The sequence below is a fragment of the Microcebus murinus genome, chromosome 23, assembly GCF_040939455.1.
Source record: "Microcebus murinus isolate Inina chromosome 23, M.murinus_Inina_mat1.0, whole genome shotgun sequence".
NCBI classification, from domain to species: domain Eukaryota; kingdom Metazoa; phylum Chordata; class Mammalia; order Primates; family Cheirogaleidae; genus Microcebus; species Microcebus murinus.
Window position 1 is genome coordinate 29,246,734 of NC_134126.1, and position 16,894 is coordinate 29,263,627.

The 16,894-nt window shown below is 39.2% G+C and overlaps 1 protein-coding gene across 4 annotated transcripts in view; it reads right to left on the reverse strand.

Annotated features, from left to right (window-relative positions):
* The window catches only part of MDM4 (MDM4 regulator of p53), a 40,061-nt gene that overhangs the window by 20,480 nt on the left and 2,687 nt on the right, over positions 1-16,894 (reverse strand). For 3 of the 4 annotated variants that reach the window (XM_075996924.1, XM_012759332.3, XM_012759341.3), the window contains exons 2-6: positions 11,938-12,050; positions 9,637-9,711; positions 7,585-7,718; positions 5,642-5,697; positions 88-155 (exon numbers count right to left, since the gene is read on the reverse strand). In XM_075996924.1, coding sequence (XP_075853039.1) covers positions 88-155; positions 5,642-5,697; positions 7,585-7,718; positions 9,637-9,711; positions 11,938-12,015 — 411 coding nt within the window. In that variant the 5' untranslated portion in view covers positions 12,016-12,050. The remainder of the gene's footprint in view (positions 1-87; positions 156-5,641; positions 5,698-7,584; positions 7,719-9,636; positions 9,712-11,937; positions 12,051-16,894) is intronic. The other variant, XM_075996925.1, reaches the window with a different exon arrangement.

Below are 16,894 nucleotides of genomic sequence, written 5' to 3' on the forward strand. Positions count from 1 at the left end.
CGGAAAGGTCTTGGGAGTCCAAGATCCATAGGTACAGAGAAGGGGCCACTCTGTACAACAAAAGAAGTCACCGTGTGGTGATTTTACCTTCAGTTGGTCTTGACTTGGAATATCCATACTGTGATCCTGTGCGAGAGCGAGAGTCTGAGCAGCATCTGGATAGCAAGTAAAACAAAAGGAAAACCTTCCCTGGTAATAACCATTCTTTCCACACAAAAAGGACCTCAGAAAACAACCCTACAGCCAGGTTTGGTCCCTAAAGATGTACTTCTCCATATCCAATGGACAATGCTCTCATTTACAAGAAGGGAAAAATCAAAACTGATAAAAATGACAAAGACCAAGACAGGCCATATTCAAAATATATTACCAAAATATAATCTAGGGAAAAGTGAAAAATGACTAAAAATGTTTTTCCATAGCAGGCTTTCAAAATTTTACATGAAAAGTATTTCCAAGCAGGAAATAATGGAGGCTATTTTTGTCATCTCTTCCTGTATTACCAAATTTGCCTACCTTATAAACAACAGAAAGTGTTTGGCTTTTTAAATTTAATGTTGATTTTTCAAGTGTTAAAGTTACACAGGATTATGAGATCTTAAAATCTGGAAAGTTTCCCAAAACTTGTTTCATAAAACAATAGCATCTTCATGTAAACCTACATTCTAAGTGTCAATAATAATATCATGGTTTAAATTTCCATCGCATATATATAGATTAGATGTTTTTCATCAAGTCTTTTTTCCCCAGTTACTATAAATATTTCCTAAGAAGAAAGAAGAGGCAGATAAAGTTTTTCTCAAGGCCAATAAAAAGAAACAAAACAATAACCCAAACAGAGAGAAATTCTTAGATACTGCATTGGTCTAAGAGAGAAATGTATTCCAAGGACTTAGAAATTTTTCAAGCAGAAGATAAAAACTTGACTACAGGAAAAGAACAAGTTACAGACAATTTAATAATCTGGACCATTCATTATACGAGGCTATATGTAACTGAGATGCACTCAATAAGTCTGTTGTGGCTCAAGTTCATCAACCACTACCAGGTTCAGAGATAGGACATGTGGAAAACATCATCTTCATCTAATAAAGACTGCTAGATGGCCGGGGGCGGTGGCTCACACCTGTAATCCTAGCTCTTGGGAGGCCGAGGCGGGCGGATTGCTCGAGGTCAGGAGTTCGAAACCAGCCTGAGCAAGAGCGAGACCCCGTCTCTACTATAAACAGAAAGAAATTAATTGGCCAACTAATATATATATATATAAAAAAAAAAAAAATTAGCCGGGCATGGTGGCGCATGCCTGTAGTCCCAGCTACTCGGGCGGCTGAGGCAGAAGGATTGCTTGAGCCCAGGAGTTTGAGGTTGCTGTGAGCTAGGCTGACACCACGGCACTCACTCTAGCCTAGGCAACAAAGCTAGACTCTGTCTCAAAAAAAAAAAAAAGACTGCTAGAGAGGGCCGGGCGAGGTGGCTCACGCTTGTAATCCTAGCTCTCTGGGAGGCCGAGGCGGGTAGATTGCTCCAGGACAGGAGTTCGAAAACAGCCTGAGCAAGAGCGAGACCCTCGTCTCTACTATAAAATAGAAAGAAATTAATTGGCCAACTAATATATATATAGGAAAAATCAGCCGGGCATGGTGGCACATGCCTGTAGTCCCAGCTACTTGGGAGGCTGAGGCAGGAGGATCACTTGAGCCCAGGAGTTTGAGGTTGCTGTGAGCTAGGCTGACGCCACGGCACTCACTCTAGCCTGGGCAACAGAGTGAGACACTGTCTCAAGAAAAAAAAAAAAAAGACTGCTAGAGAAAGAAAACAGATCCTACAACTGGTCTGACAATTGAGTTGTTCTGCACAAAGCAAACATTTTCAAACGTGTAATTATAAAGAACATTATTTCCAGAAGCATTTTTTATAGATAAAGGGAGACACTAAAAAGTTCAAGAGACAGCCATTTTCTGACCACAGTGGTCTTCAAAGCAAAGTTCCATTAACACACAATACAGGTGCAGCAGTTCTTTAGTAAAGTAATTTTATTACTAATATCATTTATATTTCTAAAGCCTTACTACCTTACTTAGGTTAAGACAATTACAAGCAAAAAGTAATCATGCGGGGAAACCACAATGTACAAAAGAAATTTTAGGCCAGTGTGGTGGCTCATGCCTGTAATCCTAGCATTCTGGGAGGACAAGGTGGGCAGATCGTTTGAGCTCAGGAGTTTGAGACCAGCCTGAGGAAGAATGAGACCCTGTCTCTACTAAAACAATAGAAAGAAATTAGCTGGACAACTAAAAGTATATATATATAAAAAATTAGCCTGGCTTGGTGACACATCCCTGTAGTCCCAGCTACTTGGGAGACTAAGGCAGTAGGATAGCTTGAGCCCACGAATTTGAGGTTGCTGTGAGCTAGGCTGGTGCCACGGCACTCTATCCCAGGCAACAGAGTGACACTCTGTCTCAAAAAAAAAAAAAGAAATTATAAAATAAATACAAAGTTTGTCGTATCTATTTCATTTTATTAGCATACAAGAGAAAATTTGGAGAAATGATTTAGAAAGAACCACCTTCACTTTAAATACTGGCATTTTCTTCAACCATCAAAATAAAACATTTAACCCATTTGCAAAGGTGTAAAATAAATTATATGAAAAGCACTTTTCTCATTTGTCCTTTCAAATAAAACACATGCAACCCAATCTATGAAAACCAACAGAGATGGCCAACCACAAGCACCAAGGCAAGTGTAAATCAGAGCAGATAATCAGAATAAATTGGGGGCAATTTCCTGGTTTTGATCATTAAACTATAGTTATATAAAATGTTACCATTTGGGAGTCTAGGTAAAGAATATATGGGAACTCTATATAATATTTTTGCAACTTTTTTGTTAAATCTGAATTTTTTTAAATGAAAAATTAAAGAATAAAAACATTTTAAAGATTTGATGTTCAGAGGAAAAGAATTTATAAAAAAAAAAAACCTGGGGGAACAAATTGTTACAAGCAAGGGTTAAGAAGACATCATTATATGGCACCATAGGAAGAAATCTCTGTTCTATCACTTATCAGTAGTAACTTATCTTGGGTAAATCCATTCTATTAAAAAAAAAAAAAAAGACAGCAAAACCTCAATTTCTTCATCTATGGACTCTCCTCACAGGATTGTTGTGAGCATCAACTGAAATGTTTGCTTATAGAAATGCTCTTTATAATATATGGCATGTTAAAGTATGCACAAATTATGCAGAAAGTACAAGAAAGAAAATGAGGCCGGGCGTCGTGGCTCACGCCTGTAATCCTAGCACTTTGGGAGGCCGAGGCGGGCGGAATGCTCAAGGTCAGGAGTTCGAAACCAGCCTGAGCGAGACCCCGTCTCTACCAAAAATAGAAAGAAATTAATTGACCAACTAAAAATATATATACAAAAAATTAGCCGGGCATGGTGGCGCATGCCTGTAGTCCCAGCTACTCGGGAGGCTGAGGCAGTAGGATCGCGGTGCCCCAGAGATTGAGGTTGCTGTGAGCCAGGCTGACGCCACGGCACTCACTCTAGCCTGGGCAACAAAGTGAGACTCTGTCTCAAAAAAAAAAAAAAAAAAAGAAAGAAAGAAAATGAGAGGGGAAAAAAGTAAGAATTATACCCACTGTAGATATTCAGAGACTAGATCAATCAGAAAACAAATTTGGGGATGGCCAAAGGGGGTAAAAAAAGAAAACAAATTTTACTGAAAGAGTACAGCAATTATAAAATCTTCCATGTATTTCAAGCTGTCAGTGACTATCCCAGGAAAGCCATACTATTTCACAAATGACTGAATTCCAATAAAGCTACCATTATCATTTGCAAGGCCTTCCCTCTAAAACAGAAATTTACAGCTATATGAAGCGGGTGAAGTGGGCAAATGCCTCAATGAAATCAATAGGCTTCAAAATTCAATGTCAGTTCAAATCATGTTTCCACATGAGAGCAAAGTCTCTTTCCCAGACTTTAACAACTAAATCTTCACCAGGAGTGAAATTTTTTTCAACCTATTTCAGTAAACTATCAAGACAGCCAATATAAAGAGATTACAGGCGGGGCATGGTGGCTCACGCCTGTAATCCTAGCACTCTAGGAGACCTAGCACGCAGGAGGATCGCTTGAGCTCAGGAGTTTTGAGACCAGCCTGAGCAAGAGTGAAACCCTGTCTCTACTAAAAATAGAAAAATTAGCCACGTGTAGTGGCACTCGCCTCCAGTTGCAGCTATTCAGGAGGCTAAGGCAAGATCATTTGAGCTTAGGAGTTTGAGGTTGTGGGTGAGCTACAATGATGCCACTGCACTCTACCCAGGGTGACAGAGCAAGACTGGCTCAAAAAAGACAAAAATGACAGACTTGGGGTTTCTTCAAAGGAAAATATTACCTAAAATCTAAGTTGAAGCTCACAAAAGGGCTTCTTCATGTAGTAGGGGGGGAAAAAACTTTCATTATTTGAAAATGAGTGAGACCATTATATTTCAGTTGTGCCCAGTTTATTCACTTATCTCTAACACACCACCATTTTGGAGACCTCAGACCCCAAAGCAGCCACTCTCCTGCACATACCTAATAGATTAAATTCAAAGACTAGATTAAATTTAAAAGGTCTGGAATCTGCAAGTCCTAAGAGAATGGAAAAAAAAAAAAAGAAAGAAGATAAAAGGTCTGGAATCAAGCAAAAGATTAGAAAAATTGGCATTCAGATAACAGAAAGCTAACACAATTAGGTGAAAGGTTCTTGGAGGATCTTTACAGGGGATAGCTCAGACTAATTAATACCACCTGAGCTCACAGAATCTTAACAAGACTAAAAGATGGACAGGCAGACTCTGATGTGACAAAACACATCAAAATACAAAACACCACCTATAAAGCTTTCTTGGCAAAAAATTTAAACTTGAATCTATTTAAGCACTACTAATTTACTGAAAATGGAGAGATGAAGAAACATATTAAACACAATCACAAGGATACAATTGGCCAACTCCAGAATGTGGAAAATTCTACAGAAAAAATGACTCAGTTCTTCAACAAATAAATTACATGAAAACAAGAGGGTTAAGTTTTATAAATTAAAGGCACTTATGATACAGCTCTTAACATATGTTAAAAATAAATAAATAAATAAATAAAAAAAAATAAAGGCACTTATGAGATACAACCAAATGCAATGTGTGGACTTTGGAACCTGAGTTGAACAGGCCAAATATGAGATATTTTTGAGATAACTGGGGGAAACAATACATAAACTGTTAGGATTATGGAATTATTATTGTTTATTATTAATTTTGTTGTGTGTAATAATGGTATTGTATGTTTCAAGGAAAAAAGACCTTAACTATTAGAGATTTTTAAAAGTATGTCTAGATGAAGCGAATGTGACAAAATGTTAACAGTACATCTAGGAGGTGAACATCTCTCTATCCTCAGTATGTTTGAGATTTTTCACAATGACAAGTAGCATAGTACTGACAACCTGTGTGACATGTAGTATATATTCCTCCCAGTCATACCAAACACAGCATTCCATTTCCACCTTCACCCTCCTTGCTTTCCCATTGTTGGCCCCCTTGAACTCAAAGCTATGATACAGACTGCAGAAATATGATGTGACATACCTGTAGTAGCAGTGGCTAAAGTGACAAGATTCTTTCTTAGCATATCATACAGAGGGCTGTTTAAGAGATAAAACAAAATATTAACAACTCCAAATGCTACTCTGAAGGCATTAGTAGTTTTCCATTAAATATTAAATATATTTATGGTATGTTATTTCCCAACTTTCTCCATAAGACACAGAGAGGCAGAATCTTTTCCCCAGAATAGATTTTCTTTTCTTTTTATTTTATTTTATTTCTTTTAGCGTATTATTGGGGTACAAGTGTTAAGGTTGCTTATATTGTCCATGCCCCCCTCCCCCCTTTTCTTTTCTTTTTTTTGAGACAGAGTCTTGTTCTATTGCCCAGGCTAGAGTGCCGTGGCGTCAGCCTAGCTCACAGCAACTTCAAACTCCTGGACTCAAGCAATCCTCCTGCCTCAGCCTCCCCAGTAGCTGGGACTAGAGGCATGAGCCACCATGCCCACCTAATTTTTTCTGTTTTCAGTTGTCCCGCTTATTTCTTTCTATTTTTAGTAGAGACGGGGTTTCACTCTTCCTCAGGCTGGTCTCGAACTCCTGACCTCGATCCTCCCACTCGGCCTCCCAGAGAGCTAGGATTACAGGTCTGAGCTACCACGCCTGGCCTAACATTTACATTTAATTTCATTAGCTAACAGGAACCCAAGTGGGGAGATTTCCTTTGGAAACTATTTCTTCCTTCCAGGAGTTAAGTTTTAGATTTTAATTGGAGAGTGGGGGTGGCAAGGAGTCTTAATTTAAGACAAAATGAGCTTAGAAGAAAAAGTCATCACAAAGCCATGGTTTCTAATTACTAATTACCTTTTGACTGTATAAGCTAACGACCATATAACCCATGCAGCTGGTCAAATGAACTCTTCTGTGATTCTTATTAGGCTCATCATCAACCTCCAACTGCTAAGCAACTCTACATTTCTCTCATCTGCTCACTCTTCCTCTCTCTCCAACAATTATTATACAAAATTCTAACCTGGTCATTACCAAGTTCCCTCCTACACTGGCCTATACACATAATGTTAAATCTGTTTGAAGCTCTCCTTCAAGCCCCTCTACTAATCTAGTGGTCCCCAGCCTTTTTGGCACCAGGGACCAGTTTCATGGAAGACAGTTTTCCCACAGATGGGGAGATGGTTTTCAGGATGATTCATTGTGCAGTCAAACCTCTCTGCTAATGATAATCTGTATTTGCAGCCGCTCCCCAGTGCTAGCGTCTCCACCTCAGCTCCGCCTCAGATCATCAGGCATGAGATTCTCATAAGGAGCACAAAACCTAGATCCCTCGCACACACAGTTTACAGCAGGGTTCATGCTTCTATGAGAATCTAATGCCTCTGCTGATCTGATAGGAGGCGGAGCTTATGCTGTGATGCAAGTGATGGGACAGGGCTATAAATACAGATGAAGCTTTGCTTGCTTGCCCGCTGCTTAGCCTGGTTCCTGACAGGCCACAGACCAGTACCCGGTCCATAGCCTGGGGGTGGCCTGAAGGTGGGGACCACAGCTCTAATCAACTTTTGAATTATCCTTCAGCTCCCAGCTTCACTGAAAGAACCTTTCCTTGACTCCTAACACTCTAAATCCCACCCACTCCCTTCTTCATATACCTCTTTTCTGTGGCACTTATCACAGTGTAATTTTATCATGTACTGGTGTGATAATTTGATTAAGATGGGGAAGAGCATCCACTGTCTCACTACTTTGAATAGTCCACAAAATCAGAGACCATCCATGTTGCTCACTACTGTGTTCTCAGTGTCTCATAAGCTACCTAACACATGTAGGTCTTTTGCTTAAGCACTTAAGGATTAAAGTAATAAAAAACCATTAATAACTTACAGAGATTAGGTTGTACTCTAGCTAGGTATCGCACCCTTGGCTAAGTATAAGCACCCAAAAAGATTCGCAAACCCTCACTCTTTTTACCTTGGGTCTTTGACGGAGAAGCTCTGACGTCCTAGTAGCTCTCCCAAAAGATCTCCACCACAATATACCATATGCTGTTCCTGCTGATCATAAAGTTGCTTCACCATTATATACTGGCCTAGATAATGCATGACCTGTGTGGGAATAAAATACCATGAAATGATCTGTCCACTGGATGCCAAAAACACAAATTAATTATCAGGAGGTAAAGTAAGTTAGTTTTCTTTCTTTTTTTTAAGACAGAGTCTTGCTCTGTTGCCCAGGTGAGAGTGCCATGGCATCAGCTTAGTTCACAGCAACCTCAAACTCCTGGGCTCAAACAATCTTCCTGCCTCAGCCTCCTGAGCACCACCATACCTGGCCAGTAAGTTAGTTTTCTAGAGAAAGAGATAACATATTTACAAGACTGCCAGTGCTTGTACAAGGGGTCCTACAACAGGAGAATTGCCCCCAACTACTATGTCCATCTAATCATTATTTTTCTGGCAATTAAAAGACCCAGACTTTTTAGCACAGAAATGTACTGATCTGACAAAAAGTCAGAATTCACCTGATATCCTCTTAAAATTTTCTCTCTAGTCCAAATAAAGGGGTCTATTCTATTACTAGAAATAATTAACTTTAAATTCGCTTGGATCGGCCAGGCGCGGTGGCTCACGCCTGTAATCCTAGCACTCTGGGAGGCCAAGGCAGGCGGATCACTCAAGGTCAGGAGTACGAAACAGGCCTGAGGAAGAGCGAGACCTCGTCTGTACTAAAAGTAGGAAGAAATCAATTGGCCAAAAATATATATAGAAAAAATTAGCCAGGCATAGTGGTGCATGTCTGTAGTCCCAGCTACTTGGGAGGGTGAGGCAGAAGGATCGCTTGAGCCTAGGAGTTTAAGGTTGCTGTGAGCTAGGCTGATGCCATGGCACTCTAGCCAGAGCAACAGAGTGAGACTCTGACTCAAAAAAAAAAAAAAACCTAAACTAAAAATCAGGAAACTCCCCTTTATGCACTAGGTAAAGATTCATAATAGAAAGCTTATTGTGTAAACTTAGGAAACCACTGCCATGCTAATGAAGGAGATAGCATAATTCATCAGAATAACTTTAATGACATAAAAATCCAGAATGTAATTGTTTGGGAAAAAGTCTTACATGTCAAAATTTTAGAAATACAGTCCAAAATGATGCATTTAATTTAAAATAAAATGTAGATATTCTAGAAAAATTGGAAATGCCTCTAGATTTGTTTCCTTTTTAAAGAAAAGTCAAAAAATAAGTACAGGCCGGGCATGGTGGCTCACGCCTGTAATCCTAGCTCTCTGGGAGGCCGAGGCGGGCGGATTGCTCAAGGTCAGGAGTTCAAAACCAGCCTGAGCAAGAGCGAGACCCCGTCTCTACTATAAATAGAAAGAAATTAATTGGCCAACTGATATATATATATAAAAAAAAAAAATTAGCCGGGCATGGTGGCGCATGCCTGTAGTCCCAGCTACCCGGGAGGCTGAGGCAGAAGGATCACTCGAGCCCAGGAGTTTGAGGTTGCTGTGAGCTAGGCTGACGCCACGGCACTCACTCTAGCCTGGGCAACAAAGCAAGACTCTGTCTCAAAAAAAAACAACAACAACAAAAAAAAAAACTTCAGAAGTTAAATAAGTTATTTAAATGCATAAGTGTTTAAAATAACTCACAGTGCTCAGAAGAGTATCTGACACATTTATAATGAAAACTACTGCATTTAATTCCTGCCTTGTAACACATCCTGTAAATCACAGTGTCATTTTTTAATCTGTATATGTTTCAAACTCTTGGATCAATGAATTCATGATAAATATTATGTTTAGCTTATAAATGCTTCAAAAAGAAGGAAATGAGAAATCCAACTTTTTGAAGTTTTATTTGAGAAATCCAATTTAACAGTCTTTAAAACAGAGCAAAAGGTGCCCCTCCAATACTTCAGAAGTGGAACTTCCTTTCTTAGGACTGATTTCAGAACTACATATTCACTGACTACTATTTCTCAATTGTTCTTAAAACTGAGAATTTTCTTTTTTTGATGGCTTACCTCTTTAACAGTGAACATTTCACCTTGTGCACCTGCTGCCTGCAAAATCTTCAAAAGTGGCAGTTTTGGTCGTACCTGATGTAAACATAAAATAAATCTGCTATTTACATTTCGATTAGGTTTCTGAAATCCTTGGAACAAAAGAACTTCCTTAACCACATTTTTTTAAAAACAAGCCCTGGTAGAAATTTATCACCAAATAATGTACAGTCTTCCAATGCATAAAATAACTACAGACGATCAGAATACTCGCTCTTGCTCAGGCTGGTCTCAAACTCCTGACTTCAAGCTATTCTCTCACCTCAGCCTCCCAGAGTACTAGGATTACAGGTGTGAACCACCACTCTTGGCCTATGTCTTAGTTTTTAACAAAAAAGTTTAAAAAGTAAAAAAACAAAAGTAAAAAAAAAAGCTTATAGAATAAGTATAAAAAGAAAATATTTTTCTACAGTTACACAAGTGTTTATGTTTTAAGCTAAGTGTTATTACAGAAGAGTCAAATTTTAAAAATTTAAAATTTATGATGTTGGCCAGGCAGAGAGGCGCACAGTGGCTCATGCCTATAATCCTAGCACTCTGGGAAGGAAAAACGGGAGGATCACTTAAGGCTAGGAATTCGAGACCACCCTGAGCAAGAGTAAGACCATTGTCTCTACTATAAATAGAAAAAAAAATTAGCCAGGCAACTAAAAAAAAAAAAAACAAAAAATTAGCTGGGCATTGTGGTGTGCGCCTGTAGTTCCAGCTACTCAGGAGGCTGAGACAGGAGGATTGCCTCAGCCTACAAGTTTGAGGTTACTGTGAGCTAGGCTGAAGCCATGGCACTCTAAACCGAGCAAGAGTATCTAAAAATAAAAAATTTATGATGTAAAAAGCTACAGTAAGCTAAGGTTAATTTATTATTGAAGAAAAATTTTTTATAAATTTCATGTAGCCTAAGTGCACAGTGTTTATAAAGTCTACAATAGTGTACACTAATGTCCTAGGCCTTCACATTCACTCACCCTAGAGCAACTTTCAGTCCTGCAAACTCCATCCATGGTAAGCATCCTATAGAGGCATACCATTTTTTCAAATCTTTTATACCACATTTTTATCATACTTTTTCTATGCTTAAATATGTTAGATAAAGATACATAAATATCTACCATTGTGTTACAATTGCCTATAGTATTCAGTAGAGCAACATGCGGTACAGGTTTGTAGCCTAAAAGCAATAGGCCAGGCAGGGTGCAGTGGTTCACGACTATAATCCTAGCTCTCTGGGAGGCCAAGGAGGGCAGATCGCTCAAGGTCAGGAATTTGAAACCAGCCTGAGCGATCCACCCCACCTCGGCCTCCCAGAGTGCTAGGAGCCAACCACCACTCCCACCACGCCCGGCCTAGAACCTACAATTTTTTTTTTTTTTTTTTTTGACACAGAGTCTCACTTTGTTGCCCAGGCTACAGTGCCGTGGCATCAGCCTAGCTCATAGTAACCTCAATCTCCTGGACTCAAGCGATCCTGCTGCCTCAGCCTCCTGAGTAGCTGGGACTACAGACATGCACCACCGTGCCCAGCTAATTTTTTGTGTATATATATATATATATTTTTTTTTTTTTTTAGTTGGTCAATTAATTTCTTTCTATTTTTAGTAGAGACAGGGTCTCGCTCAGGCTGGGGATCTCGCTCAGGCTGGTTTCAAACTCCTAGCCTTGATCAATCCGCCTACCTTGGCCTCCCAGAATGCTAGGATTACAGGCGTGAGCCACCACGCCCAGCCTAGAACTTCCAAATATTTATTTAGTCAACAGTCAATTCAAATTTAAGAGGCCGGGCAAGGTGGCTCACGCCTGTAATCCTAGCACTCTGGGAGGCCGAGGCGGGCAGATTGTTCGAGGTCAAGAGTTCGAAACCAGCCTGAGCAAGAGTGAGACCCTGTCTCTACTATAAATAGAAATTAATTGGCCAACTAATATATATAGAAAAAATTAGCCGGGCATGGTGGTGCATGCCTGTAGTCCCAGTACTCGGGAGGCTGAGGCAGGAGGATTGCTTGAGCCCAGGAGTTTGAGGTTGCTGTGAGCTAGGCTGACGCCATGGCACTCACTCTAGCCTGGGCAACAAAGCGAGACTCTGTCTCAAAAAAAAAAAAAAAAAATTTAAGAGTGCTGGTACTGCTTATCCATTGCCCTAATATGTCATTTTTTAATATAATCATTTCTGCTCTGTATAAAATCTAAGTCAGCAAAGCCAGCTATATGCCTTAACTCAATTTTTTTTAACTTAAAGAAAAATAGGAATACCCAAAAATGATTTACCTGATTGATTCGTCCTGTAGAGATCCTGCAAGCACTGTCAGATGTTGAACACTGGGCAGAGGTGGAAAATGAAGTCATTTTGGCAGTGAAGAAATTGCAGTCTGTGGATAAAACTAAAGGAAAAAAACATTTATAAAATCAATTCTAAAGTAGAAAATTTTCTTTGGCATTTATCCAGTAGAAGTAAAAGACACATGTAACAGAGCCTCCTACACAAATGCCGAGGTTATAGTCATACCTTCTGATCACTTTCTAGTTCAGATCCTGCAAAAAACTGAAGAGCTTAATTAAGAAGCACCTATGCTTCCCTCAGGTGAAGCCTGAAACAGAAACACGTTCGGGCATGCTCCATCCTCCTCACTGAGGTCAACAAGTAAATCGTTTTAACTGAAAGTCAAATTTACAATCATTACCTCCCCAATGGATATCAGCTAGTTCTTTAGTATCTCCTCCTCCTCTTGGGCAATGTTCAAGAGCACCCTCTAGCAGACAGACCCAGGGCTGGGGATTTACTCAGATAAGTCACAGATTTAAGATTCCAAGAGGACTTCCAGGAAAACCTCTGCAACATGTTGGAACATGTCTTGAGAAGGGACCACAGAAAATGAGAATCAACATTTTCAGTGTCAATTAAAACAGCTTTTAAATGTACTAAATCCAAAAAGAGAACAGCAATTACATAACTACAAAATGGGTTAAACTAAGGCAGACATATATAATCAAGGAAAAGAGGTTAGCATGAATTGAAGAGAATGGTTTAACTGAAATTAATTCCAAGTGGGGCTGTCAATGTGTTAATCTCTACTTTACGTACAGATTCTTTTAATTCAAGATAGTTTATTACATCTTCTTTCTTCTCTTGACCAATCTTGTTAGAGGATGTTTACCTCCCCACCCCACAAATAACTTTGATCTTCTCCATTGTAACTTTTTCTTTTTCATAATTATTCACTCTTATTTTTATCATGTCTACATTTTTCAGATTTACTCTGGTCATTTACTGATTTTTTTTTTAAGTTAGACACTTAGCTTGTTCCTTCTTTTATAATTTGAATACTTATGGCTACAAGTTCCTCCCCACTTCGACTCTAAAACTATTTTTAATTCAGCCCACAGGTTTTTTGTTTTGTTTCTGAGACAGAGTCTCATTCTGTTTCCCAGGCTGGAGTGCCGTGGTGTCAGCCTAGCTCACAGTAATCTCAAACTCCTGGGTTCAAGCAATCCTCCTGCCTCAGCCTACTGAGTAGGTGGAACTATAAGCATGAGCCACCATGCCCAGTCAGCCCACAGGGTTTGATATATTAAATTTCCATTTCTAAAAATCTTACATATCATAGGCTGGGCATGGTGGCTCACCTACAGTCCCAGCTACTCAGGAGGCTGAGGCAGGAGGATCACTTGAGCCCAGGAGTTGAAGGTTGCAGAGATCTATGATGACACCAATGCAGTCTATCCCGGGCAACAGAGTGACACTGTGTCTTAAAAAAAAAAAAAAAAAAACTTACATGTTCTTGCTAATTTGTCAGCTTAACTTATAACCAGAAAGGCAATGAAATCTGATGGTGACTTGATGATGACTTGAAATCTGATGGAAATATGATGGTGACTTGTCTACTTTAACCCAGTGTAGTTCTAATTTTGCTTTTATATTTCAAGGGTTTTTAATCATAGGTAAACATGCTTTAACTTGCTATATCTTTTTGGTGAAGTGTCATTATGTAGTGATTTTTTCCATCTAAATTAAGACATTCTGTGTTGAAGTACATTTTATCTTATGTTAGTATAATCACACCAGCTTTCTTCTGATTAGTATTTCCAAGTATCTTTTTCCAATCTTTTACTCTCAATGTTTGCAGGTCCTTAGAAACGTTTGGTATGCCCCTTATAAAAAGCATATATGTGAACTTTGGGTTTTTTTTAATCCAATTTTTCCATTTTTATCCTTTAACTGGTGAGTTCAGTCCATTTATTGTAACTGATATATACGGATCTGTTTCTAGTTTCTTATAATTTAGCATTCCAGTTTGTCCTACTCTTTCCATGCTTTTAATGTCACTATGTTTTAAAAAAATTATATCTGTCTCCATGCTAATAAGAACTTTAGCACAATATCATCTAGACTTTAAATTCTGGGATAGATATTTTTTCTTTCTCTGCCTTACCCTTTAAGACAATAAGCAATAAACAAGGAATCTGATCATCTTTACTTCATATGTCTCTTGTAAGAGCTCCTGGATTTGAATCTCTCAGTGCTTCACCCACTGCTGTCTTCAATGCAGGTCTTCGTGTAGGGAAGCTTCCAAGACCTCCTATGCCTGAGAATATTTTTATCATCCCTTATTTAAACGAATGTGGTTGGCTTTAAAACTCCTGGTTGCCCTTCAATACTCTGAAAACACTCTTTTGTCTTCTTGCATTTAGTGATGCTATTGAAAACCAAAATCGATTCAATTTTGCTCTTTTGTATGTGATCTTTTCTTTCTGAGGAGCCTGTAAATTTTCCTTTGCTTTGGTATTCTTAAATTTGACTATAATGCGCCTAGGAGTGAATTTTCCTTATTCCTCATCTTTAGCATGCCAAGGAACTTTACAATCTGAGGTCTTTCACCACTATGAATTCTGAAAGAAAGAATTATTCCATTATTTCAAGCACTTCCTCCTTATTTTTATTTCTCTAAGAATGCTATTATTCAGTTATGAGTACTTCCACATACATTCTCCCTAGCCTCTTAGCTTTTCCATTGTATTTTTTTGTTGTTGTTCTAGATTTTCTCAATCTAGAGTTTAATTCATTCCTCAGTTTATCCATTTTGTTATTTATTCCATCTAAGACATTTTTATTTCAACCATTGTATTTTTCATACCTAATATTTGTTTGGTTCTCCTAGCCCCTACTTATTCTTATTTCAAGTTGCTAATATATTATTTCTTTTAGGATGATTAGACTAACTTTAAACTCTTGATCCATGAGTAACTAATGTTTCTGTTCCAATGAAGCCTATATATTGTTTTTCTCTTAAAATATCTGTGCTCTTCAACTGTATTTGTTATTTTTCCCTGAAAAATGCTATCAGCTACTCTGACAAGCAAAAAATAATATATGGGTGAAATCCAGACTCCAGCCCATATCAGCCCCAGTAAGTTGGAGAAGGTAGGAAATGAACACTAAAATAGAAAGCCCCAAGCCCTGGAAAACCACAGTCACTCTCCACCACATACAATCACTACTTAGATCAGGGCTTCACCCTTTGTTCCCAGGGAAAAGCAACATTATGGTAGGGATTTGGTAAGACCTAAAGATGAAGAGCATAAGTAACAAAAAAGTGAATGCCTCAAGTCAGTCACCACCTGTTATTTTCCTCAACTCCTCACAAGTATGGGCTTCTGTAATGCCTGATTCACTTTTGAGGAGAGCGGGACTAGAGCGCTGAGTCACAGCAAGTGTGGAAAAAAGGTAATTCCAAGATAATGAAGCAGGAGAGAAACTGGAGCAGTACTCCAACAGTTCCCTTCCCCCATGGTTTTATTCTCCCACACTCACTGGGCTCCTGTTTCAGGGCAGCTACTGCCTTCCACCCACACCACCAACCAGTTCAAAACAGCCCACATCACCCATTTGTTTCTCACGGTGTTTTCCCTTTATAGTTCCTTCAGGGATGATTTTGGGAGAGGAAGCCAAAAGTCACGTTGGTTCAGAATCTTGGTAGGAACAGGAATTGACCACTTAGCAACTTTGAAGAATTTAAACCACAGTAATGGTTTCTTACATTAACACCCAGTATAAAGTGTTGTGTCATTTAAAAGATACTGAGTTATGGAAGTTCAGAGCAGAACAAACTACTTTTTGATTACAAGGCAGAGGAGGAATGAGAGGGAGTAGAGATAGAAGTGGAAGGATATTAAGATGGAAGACTACTGCACAAGTTAGTGGTGAAAATCTACTTTCAATAACTAAAAAATGGGAGAGAAAACATCATGAGCAAAGGCACTGATCAAGAATATATGTGAGACGGTGGCTCACGCCTGTAATCCTAGCACTCTGGGAGGCTGAGGTGGGCGGATTGCTCGAGGTCAGGAGTTCAAAGCCAACCTGAGCAAGAGCGGAGACCCGGTCTCTACTATAAATAGAAAGAAATTAATTGGTCAACTAATATATATAGAAAAAATTAGCCGGGCATGGTGGCGCATGCCTGTAGTCCCAGCTACTTGGGAGGCTGAGGCAGCAGGATCGCTTGACCCCAGGAGTTTGAGGTTGCTGTGAGCTAGGCTGACGCCACGGCACTCACTCTAGCCTAGGCAACAAAAGCGAACCTCTGTCTCAAAAAAAAAAAAAAAAATATATATATATATATATATATATGTGAGAAATGAAGTCAGTCGATGGCCTCTGAATTCAAAGCTAGACTTTTCCACTTGGAATCCCTTTTGAATACAGCAGGGTTAGGTACTGCTTTTCAAAGAGGTAACTGAGGCTGAAAAAAGTCACATAACTTGCCCAAGTCTAAAATTTATCCTTTTCCACTGTAATATGCTGCCACTTAGTAGTTATATTCAGTTGGTCACGCCAGAAAGGAGTAATCCTTGACCCCTCCCGCTTCCCCTATTATCACATCCATCAACAAACCCTAATTTTAACTCCTAAATCATTCAAAACTATCCCTTCTAGGACAGGTGTGGTGGCTTACGCCAGTAATCCTAGCACTCTGGGAGGCGGACAGATCAGTTTGAGCTCAGGAGTTCGAGACCAGCCTGAGCAAGAGCGAAACCCCCATCTCTATTTAAAAATAATAAAATAAAAATAAAACCACCCCTTCTCTCTAACTTCATGACCACATCCCCAAACCAAAGTGTTATTTCTTGGCTGGGTAACCGCAACAGACCCTTGACTGGTCTTTTTAAGAGCACTCCAATACAAACTCCACACCACAACCAGAAGGATTTTTTTTAAAAAACTCCT